This window comes from Camarhynchus parvulus, chromosome 3 (genome assembly GCF_901933205.1).
Source record: "Camarhynchus parvulus chromosome 3, STF_HiC, whole genome shotgun sequence".
In the NCBI taxonomy this organism is placed as follows: domain Eukaryota; kingdom Metazoa; phylum Chordata; class Aves; order Passeriformes; family Thraupidae; genus Camarhynchus; species Camarhynchus parvulus.
The window spans coordinates 3,925,679-3,949,065 of NC_044573.1; the positions used below are offsets into that span (position 1 = coordinate 3,925,679).

General features: G+C 44.4%; 1 protein-coding gene across 2 annotated transcripts in view; it reads left to right on the forward strand.

Moving 5' to 3' along the window:
• The first annotated feature begins 976 nt into the window (after positions 1-976).
• EFEMP1 (EGF containing fibulin extracellular matrix protein 1) overlaps positions 977-23,387 on the forward strand; it is a 45,691-nt gene continuing 23,280 nt past the window's right edge. The window contains exons 1-4 of one of the 2 annotated variants that reach the window (XM_030945355.1): positions 977-1,316; positions 1,773-1,860; positions 4,779-4,827; positions 5,006-5,266. In XM_030945355.1, the coding sequence (XP_030801215.1) occupies positions 1,780-1,860; positions 4,779-4,827; positions 5,006-5,266 (391 nt within the window). In that variant the 5' untranslated portion in view covers positions 977-1,316; positions 1,773-1,779. Of the gene's footprint in view, positions 1,317-1,592; positions 1,658-1,772; positions 1,861-4,778; positions 4,828-5,005; positions 5,267-23,387 lie in introns of those variants that run through there. The other variant, XM_030945356.1, reaches the window with a different exon arrangement.

Below are 23,387 nucleotides of genomic sequence, written 5' to 3' on the forward strand. Positions count from 1 at the left end.
TCCTCCTGGGTGGGGAAATAACAGCATTTCATAGCCTGGAGTGATTTGTAGAAGTGATGATTGCTGCACTTAGGCCGTGTCTGAGGAACAGGCACTGCCCTGTGGAAGGCTCCTCATGGCTTTTAACTACTGAATTTTTAACAACCACAACACATCAACAGTCCTGATATTTTTTAATTTCCAGGGGAGGTTTAGATTAGATATTACTGAAAAAAAATTCAAGGAAAGAGTTGCAAAGCACTGAAAGGGGGTGCCCAAAGCAGTGCTGGAGTCACCACCCATGGAAATGTTCAAAAATGTGTGGATGTGGGACGTGAGGGCAAGAATATTGGAAGTAAGTTCTGTTTGCAACCAAGTGAAGGGTAAGAGATCTAACGGCCTTTTTGTAAGTTTATTTTCTTTTAGATCTGCTTGTGTTCAGTGTTCGGCTTGCATAAAGCATGTCATGGAAGGAGAGGAAATTACACAAGCTTGGACTGGGGAAAAACCCAGTTTTCCATTCTCATTTCCACATCTGGTCACGGTTGCGATTGAGAACATGGTGACGATGGACCCGATAGCCTCAAAACTCTTTTTTCCCCAACCTTAACGATTCTACAGTTCCATGACTCACGACAGACACCAAAACGATGGCCGTGCTGCGCTTCCTCGAAGATCCCAACCGGGACACGGCTGGGGCACCGGAGCGGTGTGAGGGAGCGCCTCCCGGGCCTGAAGGAGCGGCTCCCGGGGCTGGGGCACCGGAGCGGTGTGAGGGAGCGCCTCCCGGGGCTGAGGGAGCGGGTCCAGGGGCCGCGGCCGCCCTCCCCTCACGGCTTCCCGCGCTCTCGCTGCCCGCGCCCGGGGCTGCCCTCACGGCCCCAACATGGCGGCGGGGCCGCGGCGGGGGCCGCACCTGCCCCGCGCGCTCCCGCGGCGCCGGCAGGGGCGCGCGCGGCGCCGGCGGGACAGGCGCCCGTTCTATTTAGCCCGGGGCCGGCACCGGGCACGCACCGACAGCGGCTGGGGAACCGCGGCCGCCGGGCACGGACAGACAGACAGCGGCTGACGGCAGCGGGAGAACGGGCACCGCCGGCCGCCGGCGCCGCACGGCACCGGGGAGAAGGATAGCGAGCGGCCGCCGGCACCGCACCGACGCCGCGGGAAACGGAACGAGCGGCCGCCGGCACTGCACCGGCACCGTACGGGCACCGGGGAAAGGGAGCGAGCGGCCGCCGGCAGCGCACCGGCAGCGCGGCAAGGGGAGCGAGCGGCCGCCGGCAGCGCAGCGGGGGCGGTGGACGGGAGCAGCGACCGGCGCTCGCCCGGTCCCGCAGGTAGGAGCGGGCAGCGCAGGCGGCTCCGTGCCCGCCGCCGCCGGGCACGGCTCTGCCCCAGCGGGTCCCGGCAGAGCCCAGCAGGTGGGGGGTGTCCCCCACGCCTCGCTTTGACCGAAAAATTACTTTTCCGCCCCAAAGCGTGCGGCGGGCGGGCAGTGCCGCTGCCCGCGCCTCGTCCGGCGCTGCTGCCGGTGAGCGCTGGGGTGTTTTAAACTCCATTGACTGGTTATTTCCGCCCCTCTCTCCCAGCTGGATAAAATCCCCGGGCTGGGAAGCGCGGCCAAGCCTCACCCTCTCCTTGCGGGAGCGAGCGGGCAGCGCCGGGCCGCCTGTCCCAGGTAGGGCTGGGTGGGCTCCCCCGGCAGGAGCCGGTCCCAGGGGTGCCGCAGCCGCTCCCAGCAAAGCAGACCGCTAAAAGCATTCCTGCTTGATTTGTTTTTCCTTTCTTTCAAGGTTCACGATGTTGACAGCTATGTTCTTGGCTGCGCTCGTTCTTACTACAGTACATTCGCAGGAAACTGAGGAAACCATAACGTACACGGTAAGGTTTAATAGACTCGGAGATAATTACTGCTTTGCGGGGATTCTTTGCTAAATGACCCTTAAGAAAAACCGAATTTCTTGCCAATGTATAGCATGTGCTACAGAGGTCGCTGAGTTTGAATGTTAACCATAAAATAAGCTGTTCCTGCACTCAAACAGTGTTTAAAAGTTTAAGTTGACAAGATTGAGCAAAATACGTTACAACTGCTTGTTTGGAAAAGTTTATCTGTGGACTCAGTTTGAGGGACTGAACAAAATTAGGAGGTTTTAATATTTTTCAATCCATTTTCACAAGGGCAGGGTCCCTAGGACTTTCATTTGAAATGTATGGAGTTTGACAGATAATTAGGTCAAACATTCTTTTGTGTTTTCTTATGGATGTTTCAAGCTGTTTTTAACAAAATGTAAGTACTTCCAAATTTGGGGCTCTTAATGAAGCATCTGAATCCTGGAGTGATCATGGGACTGTTCTTTTCTGAGCTGGATTTGAGCAGTGGCTTTGCATGGCTTGATAAAATTGTTCAAGAATACTGGAAATAGGTTCTGCTTGCAAGCAAGTGGCAGGCTAAGAGATTTAAAGGCCTTTTTGTCAGGTTTTTTCTTTTCAATCTGCTTGTGTTCAGTGCTTGGCTTGCATAATGCATGTCATGGAAGGAGTGGCAATTACCCCAGCTTGGGCTGGGGAAAAACCCGCATTTTCACATCTGATTACAGCTGTAATCCCTGCAACTTGCTTCATATGGGTGGACCTCTGGATATGTGCGCACACATCAACCCAATGCCACACAAGCAGAAAATTCTGCACACATGCAAAAAGTTAGAGAACCACAGCCAAAGCCCAGGATAGTGTCTTATACAAGTAATCCCACTGAAGTCAGTGGGATAGCTCAAGCAAGTAAATATTGCAGAGTTGGACCTTCTTGTAGAAGTCAGGGCTTAAAGAAGCCTCAAGTGAGCATCAGGAAGTCAGTAATAAAATACTTTAACACTGGGCTTTAGAAGCATTAGGGTTTTGAAGGCTGGGAGTAGTTTTATTTAGAGGCTTCTGTGATTTACTTTTGTTTTAAAGTCCCTGTATATAAGTGGAAACTGAAGATGTAAGTACCTTTTGAAAATCTGGACTAAACAGGGATCCCACCCTCCTCCTTTCCCACAGTTATTATATGAGGGGGGGTTTAATTATGCAGCATTTCACATAATTCTGATTATACCAATTGAACATTTCTAGTAAGCCTATGTGACTTGGGCACCTCTGCTGCCTTTTCAAGGAGCTCTTAGCCCTTAGGTGCTTCACTGATGGTTAAATGCTGATCATGTAAAATTAAACAAAAAAAAGCCCAGCTTTGGGAGATTTTGCTTGTGGGATGCTACTGTTTCTCATGCACACATTGTATCCATGGAGGGCCAAATCCTTTGCTATTGTAAAAGCCTTTGGCTGCAGCAATAAATGGACTTGGCTCCTTACAGTTAAACAGACAGTACTTCTGTTGTGCATTAACAGGAATTGGGTGATTCAGTAAATGCATGAATTAGCTGTTTTCCTTTGGGTTTGCCTTTTCATAGCTACAGTAACTTTGGAGTTGTCAACTCAGCATGTAGTCAATCCTTTAGAGAGTGTCCACTTACCCCTGGGGGAGAAAAACCCTTCCAAGCTACAACTCACTGCTACATTTGACAAATCGCTGGGGTCACCTGCAAGAGAAGAAAATATTTTCAATCCTCCTGCTGAGTCAGAGTCTGTCAGTAACAAGTCCCTTTAAATAACTTGAGGATAGGACCTGCAACAAGTGGATCTTGGCATCAAAAGTCAAGTTTGCCACTTGTAAGTCCCTCAGCAGCAGAGGAGTTGCAATAATATTTAGCTTGCTTGACTGTGACTAATTACATTAGTCAACTCCATTCCTTTTTTGTATGGGGCCATTAAAGTAATACCCTGAGCAGCCCAAGATGCACCTACACAGCACACTCTGGTTGATTCAATGATATTTTAATATTTTAAATGTTCCTGCTGCAGTTGGTAGCACCGTGATCCTTTGCTAATCAGTCTCTGTAACTGTGACCTGTGATTAAAGTGACTGACTGCTCTCTGGATAATTTAATGGTTTTGGGCAGAGGAATAATGAAGATGCAAAGCAGACTATTTAAAATCTTTCCTGAACTTGCTGGTGTGCATTGATATGAATAGCTGCTGAGTATAGCCTTGTTTGAATTCTGCAAAGTCTTGTATAAATAAGTAGCCCTGCTGTTATAAACTCTAACCGTTTATTGTGTGTCTCACAATATAAATTGTCCTTCCTAGACTGCAGTTCCTGGAGTCATATGATTAAAAAGCATGTGAATGAATTTCCAGCTGTCATGGGATCCTTCCCCATTGCTAGAGTGCTAATGGGAGAGAAGATGAAGTCCAGGGGCACAGAGTCCTCTTGGTCCCTCTGGCAAACAGAATCTGAATATGAAAGAGGTTCACCTGTCAGAAGGCAGGGAATGAGATCTAAATTCAGAAAAACTTGTTGCTTTTCATAAAAAGATTTTCATTTGGTCACTCCAAAGATCATCCAAGGATTCAGCCAAGGAGAGATGGTATAGCACAGGAGCAAGGGAAGGAGAAAGCAATGGTTTTCTCACTTTGCTCCCCAGCCTGCTCACAAAAAACAGTATCTTGGGAACTTCCTGAGACAGAGGCGCTCTGTGTCATAGAGCATTCCAAGTGGGAGTGCTGTAGGAGCATTCTTGTGGGAAGGGACCCACAGGTTTTGCTGCTCCTGCACAGTAATGATGTACCAATTACCATTTTTCTAGCCTACCAAGGTATTGCATTTCCCTTTGTGTCACACTTTGAGCTCACTGAATACACTCGACTGTTTTTCCAAAACAAAGAATCCCAAGTAACCAAATTATTATTTTTTTCCTCCACAGCAATGCACAGATGGCTATGAATGGGATCCTGTTAGGCAACGGTGCAAAGGTACAGTAAATAATTTTCAAAGACAGACTTGTCACTGGTATTCTTTGAATATTCTCACTGCACACCCCTGTTTTGGACATGGAGGTGTGCGTGCATGTCTCGTCGTGTTCTTTGTGTTAATGGCTGTTGCAGAAGGTTCGACTGTTAAAAGCATGACTTGTGTTGTTGCTAACCACAGATATTGATGAATGTGAAATAGTCCCAGATGCATGTAAAGGTGGGATGAAATGTGTTAACCACTATGGAGGATACCTCTGTCTACCCAGAACAGCGCAAATTATTGTAAATGAGCGAGAAGAAGCAGCAGCAGAATCCACAAGTGGTCGGAACAGCGTCATTCGCCGGACCCCGGCCGACCCCCAGCGCGCCACTCCCAACCCAAGCCACCAAATCCAGTGTGCAGCTGGGTATGAGCAAAGTGACCACAACGTGTGCCAAGGTAAGCCAGGCCTGCTTACCTCCTTCTGCTCCTGGTGCAGCTGCAGTGGGGGTGACCACAGAGCCAGGGGATGCCAGCCTGCAGCCCTTGCGCTGACTGGAAGGGGTTGGTGCTCCATGAACACCTTTAAAGATCCAAAAATAAAATACAGAAATGTCACTGCTGTTGTTCAAGGCATCAGAATGTGAAGTTTGTTGCAGCCTTTACAGTCTGTTCCATCTGCTTTTGGGCTAAAAAATTGAATTAATTCTGTTGTCTGTAGCTTCTAAAAAATGTCTTAAAATGACTCTAGTGAAGCATTTTGTGTTGTATTAAGTATGTCTAGGAAAGAAAGTGTCTGAGATGAGTGGGCAATGCAGTAAGGCGTAAGCACTTTAGAAAAGTTTGCAGAACTCTGTATTTTTCAGTGAATGCTGAATGAACAAAAAATAACCACAGGATGAACTTTTGCTTAGAGCAGCCTGCAGTGCAGAAGGGTCCTGTATTTTTATTGTGGATCAGGAATATTCCTCCAGCAGTAGGAACCCAATTTCTGAGCAGCCTGTGCTCTTGTGATCTCTGTGGAAGTAGCCCTAGGCAGACCCTGGCAGTTTACTCCCAGTCCCAGCCTTGCCACTCTTTGAAACTATGGCAATGAAGAGCTTTCATCTGAGTGTACATACACCACACACAGTGCCAAAAATTCTCAGGGCATTAGCAATGTTAATTGTATGCATTCAGGAACCAGCCTCACAAGCACTTCTGTAAACTAAGACTGTTTCATTTATTATTTTATATAAACAGTTTACTCTTCTACTTGCTGAAGTAACAAATGTTTCGGCCATTGTTTTGTTTTCTTTCATAGAAATATATTCTACCCCTTGCTCACAAACTTGCTTTTCAAGCACATTGGAGGGACACCCGTGCAAAGGGAGGGCAAAACTTGACCCCATGGTTCATCTTTTCCACTTTGTGGCCTGTAGCAGTATAATCACATAAAATAGTACTTTAAGGACTGTAATCAGGGCAGGCTGTAATAGACAGTGGTAGTTTCCTTCTCCCTGGTATTCATGTACACAGGACATTATTTATCACTAGTAAGTAAATTCCCTGTCATTCTGGACCACAGTAATCATCATGAAGGCTGGAGGAGTTATTTTTGTAGGCAAAGCCTCAGAGTTGCATTTCTGGCTTATCTGCTCATGTCCAACATTTCTGTCACTCCGATTCAAGAATGTCAAGTACAGAACCTACCACAGGAGGTCAGATCTCCTTAACCCTGGGCGTTCACTGGGGGTCATCAGGGGAAAATCAAAATTTTCCTTAGATGGAAAATTGGCTTTTTCCTTAGTTTAACTTGGCAAAGCAGCAGCAAAACCAGGAGCAGAATTGCTGGGTTTGGCCTGGTACTCCCTCCTTCAGGTGATGCTGCTGGCACTACTCTTCACTGGTGAACTGTAATAAACTGTTCCAACTTCAGCATATAACATTTTTATTTTGATTAAAAATGCAAGTCATGCTAGAAAATGTCAAATCATGACTGTCCCTTTTGCTATGCTGGCTTTAGGTGTGTAAATTTGGGATACAGTAGGGCAGTTTGACAGCATTTAGTACCCACAGTTTGTGCTCCAAACAAAGGCTGAGGTTTAACTGAGAGACTGACAACTGGTGAAGGTTCCTGTTTTGTTGAGGAGAAATTGGTGGTGATAGATTACTATTACTTTACTCCATGCTCTGACTTCCTGGAACTTGCAACTAAATATTTCTATTCAATTCCCAAATCCTTGGTTAATTTATAACAACAAAAAAGTGTTGTTACAGTACCAGAAGTTTTAACCAGCAGGCACACAAACTATGGTGAAATCTTGGGCTTGACTGCATCAAGCTACTCATTTCCTCATGCCAACATTTCAATCTAAATCAGAAAGCATGGAAATATTAGTGTTTAAAAGCTGAAATGTATTGGATTGAATGCATTCCAGCTGGAAAAAGGGTAGTGGACAGTGTGCTTGAAACGAAGGATAAAAGAGTTTTGGAGCACTTAAAGCATGCATTCAGCTTCATGATCTTCATGCTTTTCACTGCTGAAAATATCTTATAAAAGATAATCTTGATCAGCAATGGTCCCGCTGCGGATTTATTTAATTATGGTTAAAAGACTTTGCTATGATAACTGCTCGAGGCTCCTAGGGAGTGTAACTTACAGATATAGTCACACTTAAGCTTGTTTTATTGTTTAGTAAATCAAATATGAAGTCCAGCTCCTTCTAATTGTTTGCAGATGTATGACATTTTCCTTCCAGTCCAGCAGCACTAAGTATTTTATAACCAATGTGAAAGTGTGGAGACCTCTGTTTCAAACAATAACATGCTCCAAGGAGCTGAATTACTGACATCATGCTGCAGTGTGAGGGGCCTTCTGTTTTAACACAAGTGTCCACTCCCTTTTCAAGCATGGAACAGTGTGGGAATGACAGGCCAAACACACTCCTGTGCTTGGAATAAATGCCCATAAACGACCTGGTCCTGGTGGACTTCACTCCAGTGATGTGCTGATACACATTTTTATAACTACTAGTTATAAACTAGTATGTAAGTACTAGTGAGCAGAAACATGTTCTAGTGTGACCCCATTGATGTTAGAAGTGGGGGTAGCAAACATTTCCTGGGACATTTTTAAGATATTCTTTATGAGCAGTGATGCCAGGAACCCCCAAACTGAAGCAAGGATGAGGGAAGTTATTCTGGAGAAAGGTCTCTGATGTGGAAAAAGTTGTGCTTCAACATAAACACTTGAAGTGTGCTTTAAATTCTGAGTTTCTGACCTTACCTAATCCCCTCCATCCCCATCCCAAGCAGTTCCCACTTCACTGTCACTCCCAAATTTGGTCCCTAAGGGAGATTCCCATATGTGGCAGCTGGTCACACTTTCAGGAAGCCACTTGGATGTTCAGCCCTGTCCCTCTGAGGGCATCACTGTAATGGGGAAGAGCAAAAAACAGAGTGAGAAATAATTTGAAACAAATTACTGAGTTAACTCAGGTTCCCAGACATTTTTTCCGTGATAAAAACCATGAATAGCTGCACTCTGTGCCTGCACTCAGGCCTGAGTTTTATTTTACTTTGTTGTTAGGCTCTCTGTGATTTGAGTCTGCTCCTATTGAATTCAAAAGAAAATCACCCAATTAATTCAATTTTGTCAAACCTGGTCTGCAAGAAAGTACTGGCTTCTCCTAGAATGTTAATGACACTTGAATGCAAAAAGGGACCCAAAAAGGTACCAAATAACCTGTAAACTTGAGAAGGGAAAAGAACTCATTTTCCTTAATTCCTGTCATGTTGGCAATACAAGCAATAAAGTAAGCAAGTATTTTTGCTCCTGAGCTAGATTAGCTTTTGTTATTTCTCCAGCCTGTTTGTAACCCTTTGTGCTGCTGCAATGTCAAGTTCAGGAGGCAGACAGATTGCAATATGAGAGATCAGTGCTTGCTTTTGTGGGAGAATGACATTTTTCCAGAGTTCTGTCCAGACTTGGTGGACATTGGTTGCTTTTTTCCTCCTCTGTGGAAGGAGGAAAAAAATCAATTTGTTTTCTGGTGCTGTGGTTATTCTTCCCCCTGTAAAATCACTTTAGGTATCCTTACATTGGTAGAGGTTAAGGGGTTTTCTTGTTTTGTTTTTTTGGTACTTTTCAAAGTAACTTATCATACTCAAGCTATGCTTTTGACTCAAGAAGTTAATTGTGAATTAGTCAAATAAGGCTAAATTTTGTATCTGTAGAATATTGTTGTCCTGTTAAGGAGGGAGGGACAAGGGGGAGCAGTTCATGATGTTTGCCACAGAAAAATCACTTTATATTATATATATTTACATATGGCAGGGATGTGCAGCTGGCATATGAAGAACACTAAAGGTGTGTGAGTGCAGGTGCACTTGGCAGAGCCTGGCTGTGCCCTGGCAGGAGGCTCCTCCCTGGCATTTTGCTGGGGCACTGCAGCTCCTAATGAGCTCCACTCACTGTGCTTTGATTCCCCTCCCTGAGAGCTCCTGGAACGTGCAGCCACATCCAGCCCAGCTGAAACTCAACCTGAAATGCACCCCAGGGGTGCCACTAATGTACCACAAGCACTAATGAGCACTCAGCCCTCAGGGCCAGACTCCAGGGAGCCTCAGAAGTGCATGGACTGGGATTTTGGAGTCTCTGCATGAAGCTGGGATCTGCTCCTATGGGCTCAACCCATTTTCTGATACAGACACAGCCTGAAACACAGCCACAGATGTCCCTTAGCCATGGAAATGGTTTTGAGAGCTTTTTGTAAAATATTGTACCATGCCAAGTTTTCTCCCTTTCTGTAGGTAAGGAGTGCTTTTAAAAATGCTTCAGGGCTCCTTGTGGCTGCCCCATCCCTGGAGGTGTCCAGGGCCAGGTTGGATGGGGCTTGGAGCAACCTGGGATGGTGGAAATGTCCCTGTCCATGGCAGGGGTGGAACAAGATGATCTTCAAGGCCCCTTCCAACCCAAATTATTTTGTGATTCTGTGACACCACTAGGCCTGTTGAGTTTGAGGATAGGGTGAGGACAGAGCCTATGGCAGGAGAAATAAGGCCTGGTTGGGTGGTTTAGGATGGCAGTAGCTCCAAATGCTCCCTCAGGCCGTGTGTTTGTGCAGCACTCCAGTGAGTGGGGAGCCCTTGTTGCCAGCTGTAACCACTCTGAGACTGACCTGGTGACATGTGCCACTTCAATGCTAATACTGGGACAAGCCATAGGAATTCTGCAGGTCTAAGAGGATCCACAGAAGGACACAAGCTGACACTTTCACAGCTCTTTGTTCATAGCTTCCAATTAATTCCTTGTACATTTGGATACATCATGCAGAGATCATCTTTCATCAGCCCATCCCCAACCAACTGTTCAAGCTGTTAATCTGTGAAACTGCTGCACTCTGCTGCAAAGCAGCATCTCTTTAGCAGCCCTCAGGGTCCACAGGGGCGTTCACAAAAACCCATCTTGTTTTGAGGGCCTGGTTTTGGGCATTTTTGAAATCAGGCCACTCTGAATCATCTTCCCATCTGTGCTATTTGCACAGCTGTGGGTGTCAAGTCAAGACCTTGGAGAGATATTCTCTGTTCTGTCTGACCATTTTGCTGTGAACATCCATCACAAGCATAAATACTAGCAGCTGCTTTCCTTTCCTGAGTCAGTCACTGCTTTCCCATTGTCCTGACCCCTGCAGGAATACACTCAGTGTGTTACAGTTTAAGATTCCTCCCATTTGCTCATCGTGCTAAGTGTGCTAGAGGCAAGCAAGCTTCCCCAAATTGTATTTACCTTAGCTTCCTGAATTGGGATTATACAGGCAAGCACTGGACTTCAAGTTTAAGTAAACTCATTAGCAGTTCTCATGGCTTCCTGCAGCAGGAGAATGGGATCACACAGTAGTCACCTCGCCTGTCATCCTTGTGGGCTGCATTTGTTGATTTTAAAGCCTGTTGCCTTAGTAGCTCGGAGGAGGCTCATGTTTTGACAGACAAAACACAGCAAATGGATTCAGAAGGCACATGGCCTGAAGAAAGTCCAAACTCCAGCCATCTGTCCTCCTTCAGAATTCCTCTCTCTAAGCCGGAGGTCTTTTTCACAATGCAATCAGGAATAACACCAGATAGCAAAGGGGAAGAATGTGCTCATGCCTGGTCTTGGCACCCCAGAGTACTTGGCACCCCTTTAAACAGCTCAGAGCATTTTTTCTCTCTTGAGGAATTCCCTGTACCTGTTGCAGACACTCAGATCTGTGCATCCCACAAGGCAGGAAAGCCTCACCAGGAGTGAGGGCTGTCGCCTGCTGCAGCACAGGGCACAGAACAGGCTCCCTGTGCCAAAACCTGCTCTCAAAGGAATACATTGCACAGCATCACAGTGGTACAGGCACTTCCCCCACCAGTGCCAAGGCACCCTGGCAGCTGCTTTTAGCACCTCTCTCAGGTAATTTTATGGTGACACTATTGCCACTGGTATGTTGTCACTGTGCTTGCTCTGAGCAGTTGTTTCCTCCCAGCCTCCTGAGAAAGACTGTTCTCCTCCTCTCCCCAGTTTTTTGCTCAGGATGATTTTCTCTCAACAACCATTTTTTCCTCCATTTTCAAACCTGATTCCTACTTCAGATTAATTAGTGTATTAAAGGAAGTGCTCTTACCTGGGTTTTATTTTCACTCTTGTACTCTGGCTTACTGAGTCTGATTTGCTAGAACATTTCTGAAGGATCTCAGCATTGCAGACGCATTTTTCAAAGGTCCAAGATTTTTCTTGAGCATCCCTAGTGATGGAACACAAATTTAGGAAGCTGGAAAACTAGTTCAAGAGCTGAAATTTGAAACTTATTTTCCTCATTTTATTCTCTTTCCAAGTGCTATCTCCCTTCCCATGCTGGCCAGGGAAGATGATAGCTGCTGTTTCTGTGTGCCAAAACAGCCCTGCAGGAAGAACAAATCTTCCTGCAAAGGCAGCAGAGGCCTGTTTGATTCCTCCCTGCACCACCCAGGGATGCCTGTGCTGCTCTCCCTGTCCTTTGCTAGGGAATCCCATCTGCTGCCCTACAGCCAAGCCCAGCAGCCTCCAGCACTGCAGGAATTCATTCAGGCTGGTTAAGCTTGCTGGTTTGCCATTTTCCTACTGTCAAAACCAGTGGGAGTGTTACAGGACTCCCTCCTAGCAAGATATTTTTGGTCTGGTAGAAACCACAAGGAGAGTGTAATTTTTGAGTTCACCTACCAGGTTGCATCTTAAACATTCCACATTTTTGTGGTGTAGTCAACTCCTCTTGTGCAGCACTTTGTCATGGCAACCCCTTTGTGCTGTGTCTGTGTTAACTGGGATTAATGGAAGCTGAGCTTGACCACCTCCTTTCATTACACTTAAAGAATATTTATTCTTTTCTTCCCCTCTGTGATGCTTTTTGAGCTGCTTTTTCTGGGCTATCATCATTTATGCATGGTCTAGAATAAGTCATGTGAAATGTAAGCCTCCTTTGGGCTGAAGGCTTCTTATCAAAGGGAATTTTACCACATACCTGTCAAGGGGTTTAGATGCTTCTGTCCACAAGGTTGGAAGATCTCAACTGGGCTTGTAAGATCTGTTTTCTCTGTATGACAAGAGCACGTGGAATAGGTAATCAGACATATAAAGTTCATAAGTAAAAAGTACAAAATTTCACAAAGAAATATCTGTTTCATCTTTAATTTGCTAAATTTTGTTTTTATAGCAGCCAGACAGCAACAGTTTTGGAGAGAAAGTTATTTGCCATAATTCAATAGACAGCAAAATGTAACCTGAAAAAAAAACTATACTAAATATACAGGAATGCTGCATGTACCTTCTTTCATCTACCTCTTAACTTTACTAAAAATACAAGAGGGACTTGCAAATTACAGAGCTCTGAACTATTTTAGCACACATGTGGTTATTATAAAATACCTTCAATGCTCATTCCCATTTGTGTCTCATTTGTTAATCTGAAACCATGTTAAAGGTTGGTCCTGTTGTAAGCAGAGTAGAGAAATGTCTAATTTTTGTTAGGTGTAATTATATGATCAAAGCTGAAAAAAGTGACTAAGAAAACATTTGTTACACACACTTTTATAAGCTACAGTGCTAAGAAAAAGTTCTTGAGGCTCAGGAATGAATTAGACCTTTCTTGGCAAAATATATCCAAAGCTCTTAATTAAGCATTTTTAAAATTAGATATTCAGTAGCCCCTTGTCTGTTGCTGTTACTGAATGGCTTAAATAAATAACTCCAAAGGGAAATTCTTCAATGGAATGACAAAGGATTCAGTGTGTGAAGGTCTGGCTCCTGAGAAGAGATGTTTACTTTGGGAAACTCTCAATCTGGCTTTATTAACTCCTGATTTTAAAAAATCATGCCTTTGAGTGGACATTAATTAATTAAGCCTGTTTTGATGAGCTCTGAGCAGAAGATGATATTGCTGAGCCTTCCTTTATGAGCTGGATTTAACCAGAAGGAAACTTCTGGTCTGGTGCATGACCCAGTATGAGATGATTTAAGCAAATCTGACCCTGCACTTGAGCATCTTATGGGATATAAACCCCCAGAATTCCAGAAAAGTGGTAATTTGGACAACTGATTCCTGAACATCTTGTAGCTTTATAAATTTAGAAAGAAATCCTTATCAATACTTTAACAGCTGATTGTTGTCAGAAGTACTTAGAGTTGGGAAATACAAGGGCTTTTGACAGGTAACAATGTTCTGTGTGGTTTTAAAGAGGCTGCCAACAAGTTAACATTTAATAACAATCTTACACAGAGCAAAGGAATCAAACATGGCAAAGTGAGCAGAAATGTAAGTGTGATTTTAGCTGATGTGACCTATCTTAGAAAAATAAAAACCAGGACAAACAATCTCTCTCCTGTCTAAACTTACTCTGGGGAGAATTTTAAGTGTCTGGGATACAGAGTAGGTAGAATTAAATACACTTTTAGAAGGAACAAATACTTGCTTGTAGTTTTTAAAGCACTTTCTTCATAAATGAATTTGCTCTCAAGGGACTTTCTTATCAGGAGCCAGTTCTCCACAGAACTTGGAGACGATAAAACAAGGACTGGGTAAAACAAGGACTTGTGTGTCACTCCTTGGGTGAGTTAAAAGCAGGAATACAGGAATATTTCACAGGGCAGTAAGCACAGAATCACATCAGCAATAAGCAGGGCTTTGGAGCAACCCCTGCTCTGCCCCTGTGGGCTGTGGGTGACACCTGACTTCATTCCTCCCAGAAGTTGTTGGAGACTAAATCAGGAAAGAGAGCAGAATCCAAAAGTCATTCCCACTTCCCAAGGGGAAAGAAAAATCCTGTTCTTCCCTGACATCATCCTGCCTCTATGTGCTCTGCATCCAGACCTTCCTCAGTCTTATCTGGCTTAACTTGAAGCATCAAGACAGATTTTCTTTCCCACTCTCTCCTTATGTGTTACTGGAGTAGAAAATAATTTGGGGATGGTTGCAATACCCAACGATATTGCTGACATTTCCAGCACTTTTTCCCTGGAGCAGAAATCACTGTACAAGCAGATAAAAATTATAGACTTAACACCACTGAGCACCTCTTGGCTTTCTGGTGTTTGCAGGAGCAGCAGAACTTTGCAGCTTGAATTAACCTGAGGTGGGAGAGAGTTAGAACCACACTCCTGAGAGCATGTGTGCAGGAAAAGTTGGGTGCAGGAAAATTTGGCTGAAGGAGAAACACCCACCCATTTTCCCCATTGCAAACACTGACCATTATTTAACAATCCAGAAATTGTATTCATAGATTTTAATCTATTAATCAGCATGTGCTAAGGATGATTTTGGGGAAGGGAAAACTTTTTTGTGTGTGTTCCAAGACAAAGTATTCCTCTGTTAGAAACTGTGCCTCTCTGTGCCTATAAAAAGTGAAAATTCCCCATTTCTAGACAAGACATTTTTACAAAAAAGTTGCTTCATTATGTATTTAAATCCAAACATTCTCTCCATTCTGGTTACACTCAGAGTTCAGTATCCAGTGTGAGGAGAATCTCTTCCTTACTATGTATGCAGATTTATAAGGCTCCAGGCACCTTTGAAATAAATTGAAAGCACAGCCATGTAATAGAGCCAAAGCCCAAAACCAGCCAAGGGGATCCACCCAGCAACACCCTCGAACACCCTCAGCTCTTCCCCTAAGCACAGCTTTAGAGTGCTGGTCTTGATCTTGTCTCTGCTTTCTCCACCCTCCTAAAAGCTTCCTGGGGGATTCCCCAGCTCCAGAGCCATGCAGGGGCTGTTTGGGATGCAGGAATAATTCACTTGCTTGGGTTCCTTCCCTCTCAAACAGCTCGGGAGCAGGGCAGCTGTTTGCAGAGCCTGGGACAGGGGATACTGAAAAGCAGGAGCAGCAGGAGACAGCAGCAGCTTGGGCATGAAGAGAGGTTTTAACAGTAGATTAAAGTGTAGCAAAACCATACAGAAATAATCAAGGCAGGTTTGTAGCTGTTTTTTCCCACTTTGAAATTCATAGTTTGAGTATTTGTGATGCTGGAAGGTGATATGGTTGGAGAAGGAAATGCTTCCCAAAATCTCTGCCATGGGATGGGAGTGAGGCCAACAGTTTAGGAACTTGATCAAACAAAGGTCTGGACATTTTATACAACAATAGCAGAAAAATCAGCAACTTTTGAAAAGGTTAACAAACCTAATTTGTGCTTAGGGCAGTCCTCAATTCTTAATGAATGTCAGGATGAGTTTGACTGTTGAGGAGCACACTGGTGATATCTGTACTTTTCTGAGGTATCTCCCAATGCCCACTTTGAGAAAACACAGTCAGTATGTTTTCCATCTCTCTGGATTTGGTGGCTGTTATCTGTGGGTTGAGCACCAAACCAATTCCCCAAAGCTCTGGAAAACCAGCCTGGTGCACATCAGATGTTCAGTCCCGTAATGGAACCACTCCTGGCCCTACAGGCTGCAGAAGGTTGAGCCTTTTTTGGGAGAGCACAGACTAGTGTAGTTTTGTTAAAAATTAAAACTATTGGGAAATTCAGACAAAAATTTCTGTAATTCTGACAAAGTGATGTGTAAATAATCCTATTGTTAGCTGTCAAATGCAATTTCTATATCAAAAAGAAATGAGGTATTGATATCAGAACATTGTCATCACAGGAATTAGGGTTTGTTATTGTTGGGGAGAGCAAGCAGTACTGAAATTCAGTGACACTGAGTACTGGCACAGCTCCCAGGGGCCCTCCAAGGTCCCATTCTCCTGAACAACATGTGCATGGAGAAGGAACTGTCCTTCACTAAAACCAGCCTCATGGGCATGCACCTCCTACCCTAAGGGCTGGACTTGATGATGCCTTTTAACTCAGAGTATTCCGTGATGTGTGACCGAGCCAGCACATCACACCCCACACTTGCTGTGTTCAGTGGTGCATTTGGGACAAAAGCAGCAGCAGGAGCAGCTTATATCATTCCTTGCATTTAATTCTTTGTTTTAGTATCTGTCATGTCCAAGCCAGCCAAAAAGTGGCCTCAGCACGTTCTGGCTGGTGAGGCTGAGGGAGCCCCGGGGGCTCCATTCACATGCCTCATGTGTGACCAGGCAGGGGCTGAGGAGCCACTGCACTGCCTGGTCCTCAGGGTGGGGTCCCACTCCTGCCACAGCCCCTAGCAGGAAGCTGGAAGCAAAGCATTAAAGACACCAAAGGGACTGGTTGGGATTTTCACATACTCAATGGCCATTGGGGGGTTCAGCCAGCAAGAAAAACCCCAAGTGTGTAAGAAAAGGAAAAACAGCAAAAAGGCAGCAGGAACCAAAAGTGGTTTTTCATCTGGCTGTAACATTGCAAGTGGGACAGCCGTGGGATGTGCCTGGATGGAGCCCATCCCCATGGAATGCACCATCACACACACGGCTGTTCCAGAGCTCCAGAGCTGCCTCTGTCACACACAGCCAGCTTCAGACAGCATTACTGTCCCGTTGGGATGCACTTGGGATGGGCTGCACACACAACAGCCCTTAAAAACTGGAATGATAATATGCAGGTTTTTCCATTCCTATCATTTGTCCTTAATTTGAAAAATTAAATGCTTATGTCCCATTGTTAACTATTCTTAGCACTAATTTCACAGTTTGGCCCAGTGGTGACCAACTGGTTTCCTTACAGTTCTTCTCTTAATTCACAGCTGGGCTGAACTTACTTACTTGGTTTGAACTTATTTAGTTAGGTTGCATTAAAAAAAAAAAAGGTTGTGTGACAGTCTCCACATGATTTAATCAGAAACCTCACTGCACTCAATTGCTGCCTGAAGAACATTATAAAAAGTCAGAGGAAAGAAAGGTAGCAAAGTTCTCCTTTCTGGTTAATAGCCTAGAGTATGTTTACAGCAGCCCAGTTCAGGTGAGAAGGAGCCCTGGAAGGTCTCCAGCCTGACATCCTGCTCTGCTCTGAGATCAGACCTGGGAGATTTATCCAGTCAGGGCTTGAAAAACCCCATGGAAGTAGAGCACAGAATTTTTCTAGGCACCTGTTCCACACCTTGACTGCCCTAATGGTAAAAAAAGTTTTCCCTGTACCTAGAATCCCTCCTTACAATTCACCCTGGATTGACACACACAAAAGAGATGTGCTAAAAATGCAGACTTGGGGGAAAGCAGGTTTGTTTCCTTACAAATGTGTAAGTGAAAAAGTGTTCTCCATAAGGGGAGGTAACAACTGGTCAGCCCTAGGTTTGAATGAAAGCATTTTCCTGAGGAGCGGACTGGCTGAATGTCATTCCCAACCTCCCATGACCCAACTCCCACTACAAGTAACTCTCTGCAGCTTTTTAATTTCCAGTTAAAAACAACAACAAAAAATTTAATAATATCAATGTGTATCCACAAACAAGGAAAGAAGAGAAGTTTCACTGATCCATGACTGTGCTTACTTGAACTCTGAATAACTGCAGATATTTTCATAGCTAGTGCCCACCAAGCTTCTCAAAGTACTGAGAGAATATCAAGACTGATTTTAATAAACAAAACCCCTGTTTGTACTTTGAAGTGTCACATTAAGACACCTTCAGTTGCATTCCAGAATTTAAAGCACACATTCAGATCCCAGTATTTTCCCTGACACCTTTGCACATGCCTCAGTTTACACAACTGCTCGCTGCTGGCCTCTATCAGGTTGTTGCTAGGAACTTTTATTTTAAAACCCCTCACTAAAAACTTGCCAGAGCAAGCCTGCAATACCAGGCACACGCTGATCCTACTCATGGGTGGGTAGGAAATGCTTGAGAGTATCGAGGGAGTAGCCTTGATCTGGAGGAATTGCCTGTTTACTCAGCTTGCAGCTCCATTGCTGGGACACTTTTCAGATCCCTCTGCTGAATATCCCAGCTTGCCTCACATCTACCAATGCTGCCCCTTTTAGATACCCTTCAATTCTTGTTTCTCTTCAATTCCTCACTCTCCCCTCCTCTTTTCTTTATTAAACACTTGGCAACGAGGGCCAAAACCTGACTGAAAGCAGCAGTTCACACTGTGGCGCTGGATAAATTATGGTACAATTAGCAATATCACTTTCAAAAAGTTAATGAAATAAAGCTGCTCCTTTAGGAAACCAGAGACTTTACAGCTGATGATTTATGGTGACTCAAACAGGACTGTGAATTTGCAGTGCCAGATGAGGCCATGCTGTCACTTCTACTCAATAAATACCTCGTGCCACTTCTCTAGGAAATGAGGCCTGGCTTGGTTACAAGAACCAGCTCCTCAGTATCTTCTCTGTAAAATCTTATCCCTTCTGGAAGTTGAATTTCCAGCTTGTTGATACTCTGCTAACCAGATCAGTTTTGTCCCTCCTGAGGAGCAGATGGATGCAGGGGCTGCTTTGGGACAGAGTGACACGTAACTGCGCATCCCCAGAGATCTTTCCAGGAGCTTCTCAGATTGCTTTTCTGGCTCAAGGGGCCTTGCTCTCCACCATTGGACATTTTGGGCAAGTACATGCACATGTAATAAGTGTGGAGGCTTGTGGGGTAAATAAAAATTCCTGCACAAGTAAGGGGAATAATAAATCAAGCCCAAGAATTTTAAGGCGATATAAAGAATTAACCTGTTTGCTGAACCTTCTCTAGATAAGAGGTCATTGTTCTTTGCTTTGAAAAGATTTTTGTTTTTAATATGTATTTAGCCTTACTTATCTATTATACTTTGCTTCCTTTTTATTTTCCTTTCATTGAAAACAAGACCTAACTCCTTAAAAATTGTTTGGACTTGATCCTAAAACACACTGAACACTTCCCAGTCAAGAAAATAACAGGGTAAAAGAACCTTCATGACTTGGATTTCATTTGTCAGAGGTGTTTTTGAACCTCTGAAATCCCTTCAGAAGACCCGCTGGTTATTGGCTGAGACATTATTCCTTTTCTTTCATGCTGATTTTTTGCCTGTCCATGAAATCTCCAAAGCAAACTAACAGTCTGTTAGATCCTAAATAAATTTAGATACAGATCTCACTACAGAGAATGTTCAATTAACTGCTAGAAACCAATCTTGTCATTAGCCTTCCACTGGTGTTTTGCATATTTATTGGTAGCATCTGATTAATTAAACCCAGCTTCTAAATCAGGGCAGTTGGTTAAATGCTATCTATGAAAGTTTTCAAGCTACTGAAGCCCACATGTTTTCAGTCTGCTAAAAAACTTCCTCTCCTCTTCAGTAGTCCCTGTTATAAAACCTTATATCTTGAAAAAGCTGTTTAAAAAAAAATCTTTACAAGCCACAACTTTCATTACCTGGTTCTTGCTGTCCTCTCTGTTTGCTGCTTGAACATCATCCTGGGTTTTGGTTCAGGGTTTGGAGCAGCACAACAGGGGAATCCTTCTCCACAGCCAGAGCTTCTGAAAGCCAAGAGCAGAGAGAAATCCAGGCTGGACCTCCCAAACTCACACAAGGAATTTGAGGTTGATTAGCTTGGGAGAAGGCTTAATGCTGCGCACATTGGTTTGGGTTATTCCAGCTAACAACTGTAATTGCATAAATAATAGGATTAGTAAATTACTTTTAAAAATTACTTGAAAACACTCCAACTTCAGAATTTTAAGCAATCCTCCCCTTTATCTTATAGGTAAGAAATGAATGTTCTCATAGATCATTTATTCTTTCTCCACTATAAACAGACTATCCTCCCAATACTCAGCTACATCTCTCCTTCCTTCACCTTTTCATTCTATTCCTTGCTCTTGGCACTAATTACTTGGATATAATTAGCCTCCCCTAGACTCATCTTTTGCCAGTTCACCTCTTGCCTCATCAGTTCCTGGGAGGCAGCACTTCCAGGAGGAAAGAGCCACCAGTCAATTTTGTTGCCATCCAGCAGCTCAATGAGGATGGCATGGAGCTGCCCTTGTCTGCTGCACCACCAAGCTGAGTGGGCAATCAATGCACTGGAATTAAATCCATCTGGAAGGCATTTGAGGCAGGCAGGCATCTCTGAGAACCCTAAGTGTGATTGACTGCTTTTTCCAATAGCTTTGATGAAAGTCTAAATTGAGAAATCTCTTCTCCCATCCTGCAAGAATTTATGAGCAGAATTTCTTTTGACCATCCACCACTGGCCTGTGTTCAGCAGCATCTGAGGCCCTCATGTTTCCCTGTGGATCCTGCCCAGCCATGAACCTCTGCAGTGGATTTTAATCACACATTCATGGCTGTCTGCTGAAAGCTCCAGCCAGCCAGGCAGTGCCAAATAATGTACTGACAATGTCCTGGGCATCCCTCAGATGTGCCAGGATGCAGACAGGCATCCCTGGCACTTGGCTCATACATTCCATCTGCAAGAGCATAAAGATCTGAGATCTCATGCCTTTTAAAGAGGGGAACAGAACACACAAAGAATCAAGTAAAAACCCTTTGGGGAAAGAAAAAAAAAAAGGACTAAAAAGGTCCTCAATACTTTTTCAGGAAGGATGGCTACAAGAAAGATGGAGAGGAACTCTTTGCAATTAATTTCTTTGCATTGAGAGAGTAGGTTTACATCAGGTATCAGGAAAAAAATTCTTGTGGACAGATTCACTTGGACAGATTGTCCAGAGAAGCTGTGGCTGCCCCATCCCTGGAAGTGTCCAAGGCCAGGCTGGACAGGGCTTGGAGCAAGCTGGGACAGTGGAAGGTGTCCCTGCCCATGACATGGGGTTGGAATTGGATGAGCTTTAAGATTCCTTCCAACCCAGTCATTCTAAGATTCTAAAGCTTCCCACTCATCTCTCTTCCTGGGGCCAGAAGCAAGAGAAGCATCTCAAACCACAAAGTATTAAAAAACTTGTCCAGAGAATCTGTCAAGGCTTGTTCCTTCCCTTCCCCCTGGTAGCTGCAAAGCCAATTCCTTTTATTCCTGCCGTTCTCTGGAGGCAAAAGCTTGGCTTGGACGGGCACCAGTGCTAATGATTGTCCCACAGATCTTCTCCCTGTGTCCTGGATCTGTGCTGCTGGAGCTTTCCAAGCCCTGCCAGAGATCCAGGGCTCTCCTGAGGTGGAGCAATGGCCCAGACCAACGTTCCCTCCTTGGAGCCTGTCCTTGGCTCCGCTGCTCACGGAGCATCAACACGTTCTGGGGAGCACCCACACTTGGTCACAACCACAAATGGCTTCAAAAGCAACAATTTTCTTTAATTTGGTTCTAAAGTGCTCTTTCAGGAATTTCATCAATTTACAGAAAGTAGCAGGGATTGTTGGAGGAGCTGCTTTTCCTCTCATGACTACTTTACAAAAGCTGATTTTCTCACTGGGCTGTGTCCTGACAAAGCCTGGTTGTCTCTCCATGCTCCCTTACCTGTGTTCTGTACATTTTAAGATCATCTGGAGACTTGCACAGGGCTGTATCTATTTTAGAGTGTTTTTATTGGCAGCTGGTGCATACTACCATGCACCCATGTGAACAAAATTACAGAGCCCGGACAACTTTTGTACAGAATTCCTTTGGCCACGGTTTCTCTGTGGGTTTCATTTGGCACAAGTGATATCAAGCAGAAGTCTTTCCCTCAGCTTCTGATGTCAACTAAAATGCACCTTATAAATAGAAAACACAGGCATTAGGAGCAGTGCCTTTGGGCAATCAGCCACCTTTGGGCTATGGGAAAAATTCAGTTAGATATGATTCATAAATATAATGAATAGGGTGCCATAAACTCGCCTTGCTCTTCACAAACAAAGGCACATCCTCTGCCTTGAAAAATTACAAGGGCAGAACCCAAAGGAACAGGGAAAGAAAAACAGAAGAGTGAGAGATCTAAGGGGGAGAAGGAAAGTATCATTTTGAAGCCCACCAACCAATGTGTGGAGCAAAACTCCACTGCACCCCTCTATGCCCCGCTCCTGCTGAGCTCCAGGCTGGCTTTCCAGAGCTCACCGTGGAAGACATTTCAAAAGGCACTCAGTTTGTTCTTTGGGCTCTGCTTTAGCTGAAGGCTCCTATTGATTACAGCTGGAGCTGGATCAAGCTGGGGCTGCCTGTGTTCTGCTGGCAGCCTCTGCTTTGTAAATACCTTTCATCTCATCCAGCAGTGATGATGATGTGCTGGGATGATGTGGCAGCAATTATTTATCTGCTGCGTTGGGTTTTCTCCTCCACGCTTGCCAAGAGCCCTGAAGTCAGGCCATACAGAGGGATGCTGACATCTTTACATTTCCATTAAATCTTCCTGCTTCTTCTGAAGGAATTCTAACAGCTCTATTGTCATTTCAGCAGTCATTTCTTTCCTCACTCACACTGATAGATTTGGAAGCACTGAACCTATTCCACCAGATGCAGCAAGTTTAAACTTGTCACAAATAACCTTGTTATCTGATAGCACTCCCCAAAGGAAAACCCCCTCCAAGCCTCCCTTCTCCCAGGTTTCTGAGCATCCTGTCAATATCCAAAGATGAAGCAGGAAAAGCAGGCAAGGTAGGCCTTGGTTACCCTCTGAATGGATTTACACACTTGCTTAATACCATAAGCAAAATACTGACAAATAAAGCATGGATCTTGTCAAACTTAAGAACTTAGCAAATAAGGAGCATTAGAAACAGCAAATAGAGCTGAAGTGTCTACTGCCAAGTCAGTGAGAGATCCCACGTCCTGCCTGGCAATCACTCTAAATACATCCTTTCTCCCACTTCATGTGACCTTTCCAGGTCAGCAATGTTGTGTGTTAGTTTAATATTTTAAAACTGGAACTTTACTGGTATTTGGCCTACTTTTTGCTATTTATTTTCTAAACAAATGATAGCCACTCCCTTCTCAAGCTAACCTTTTAAGCTTCGCCAGGAATCTGTGAAGATCACAAGGTATTAAAATAAAAAAAAAAATAAAAAGAAGAAGAAAAAAATCACATGCTCAGGCAAACAAAGCAGGTTGCTGCACTTCCCCCTCCCTCCAGCCCTGCAGCTGGATGTTCAGAATGCTTCAGGAGTTCCTCACTTACTCTAGGAAACACTGCTGAAATCTCATTTGCAGTGAAAAGTGCCAGGATTATGGTAGCACAGCATCTATTCTGAGGCAAACCCGTGCAACTTCCCAGCCAAACACCAGGGGAAAAAAAAATAAAAGAAAGAAAGGAGCAAAGCTGTCCCAATTGCTACTTCTACT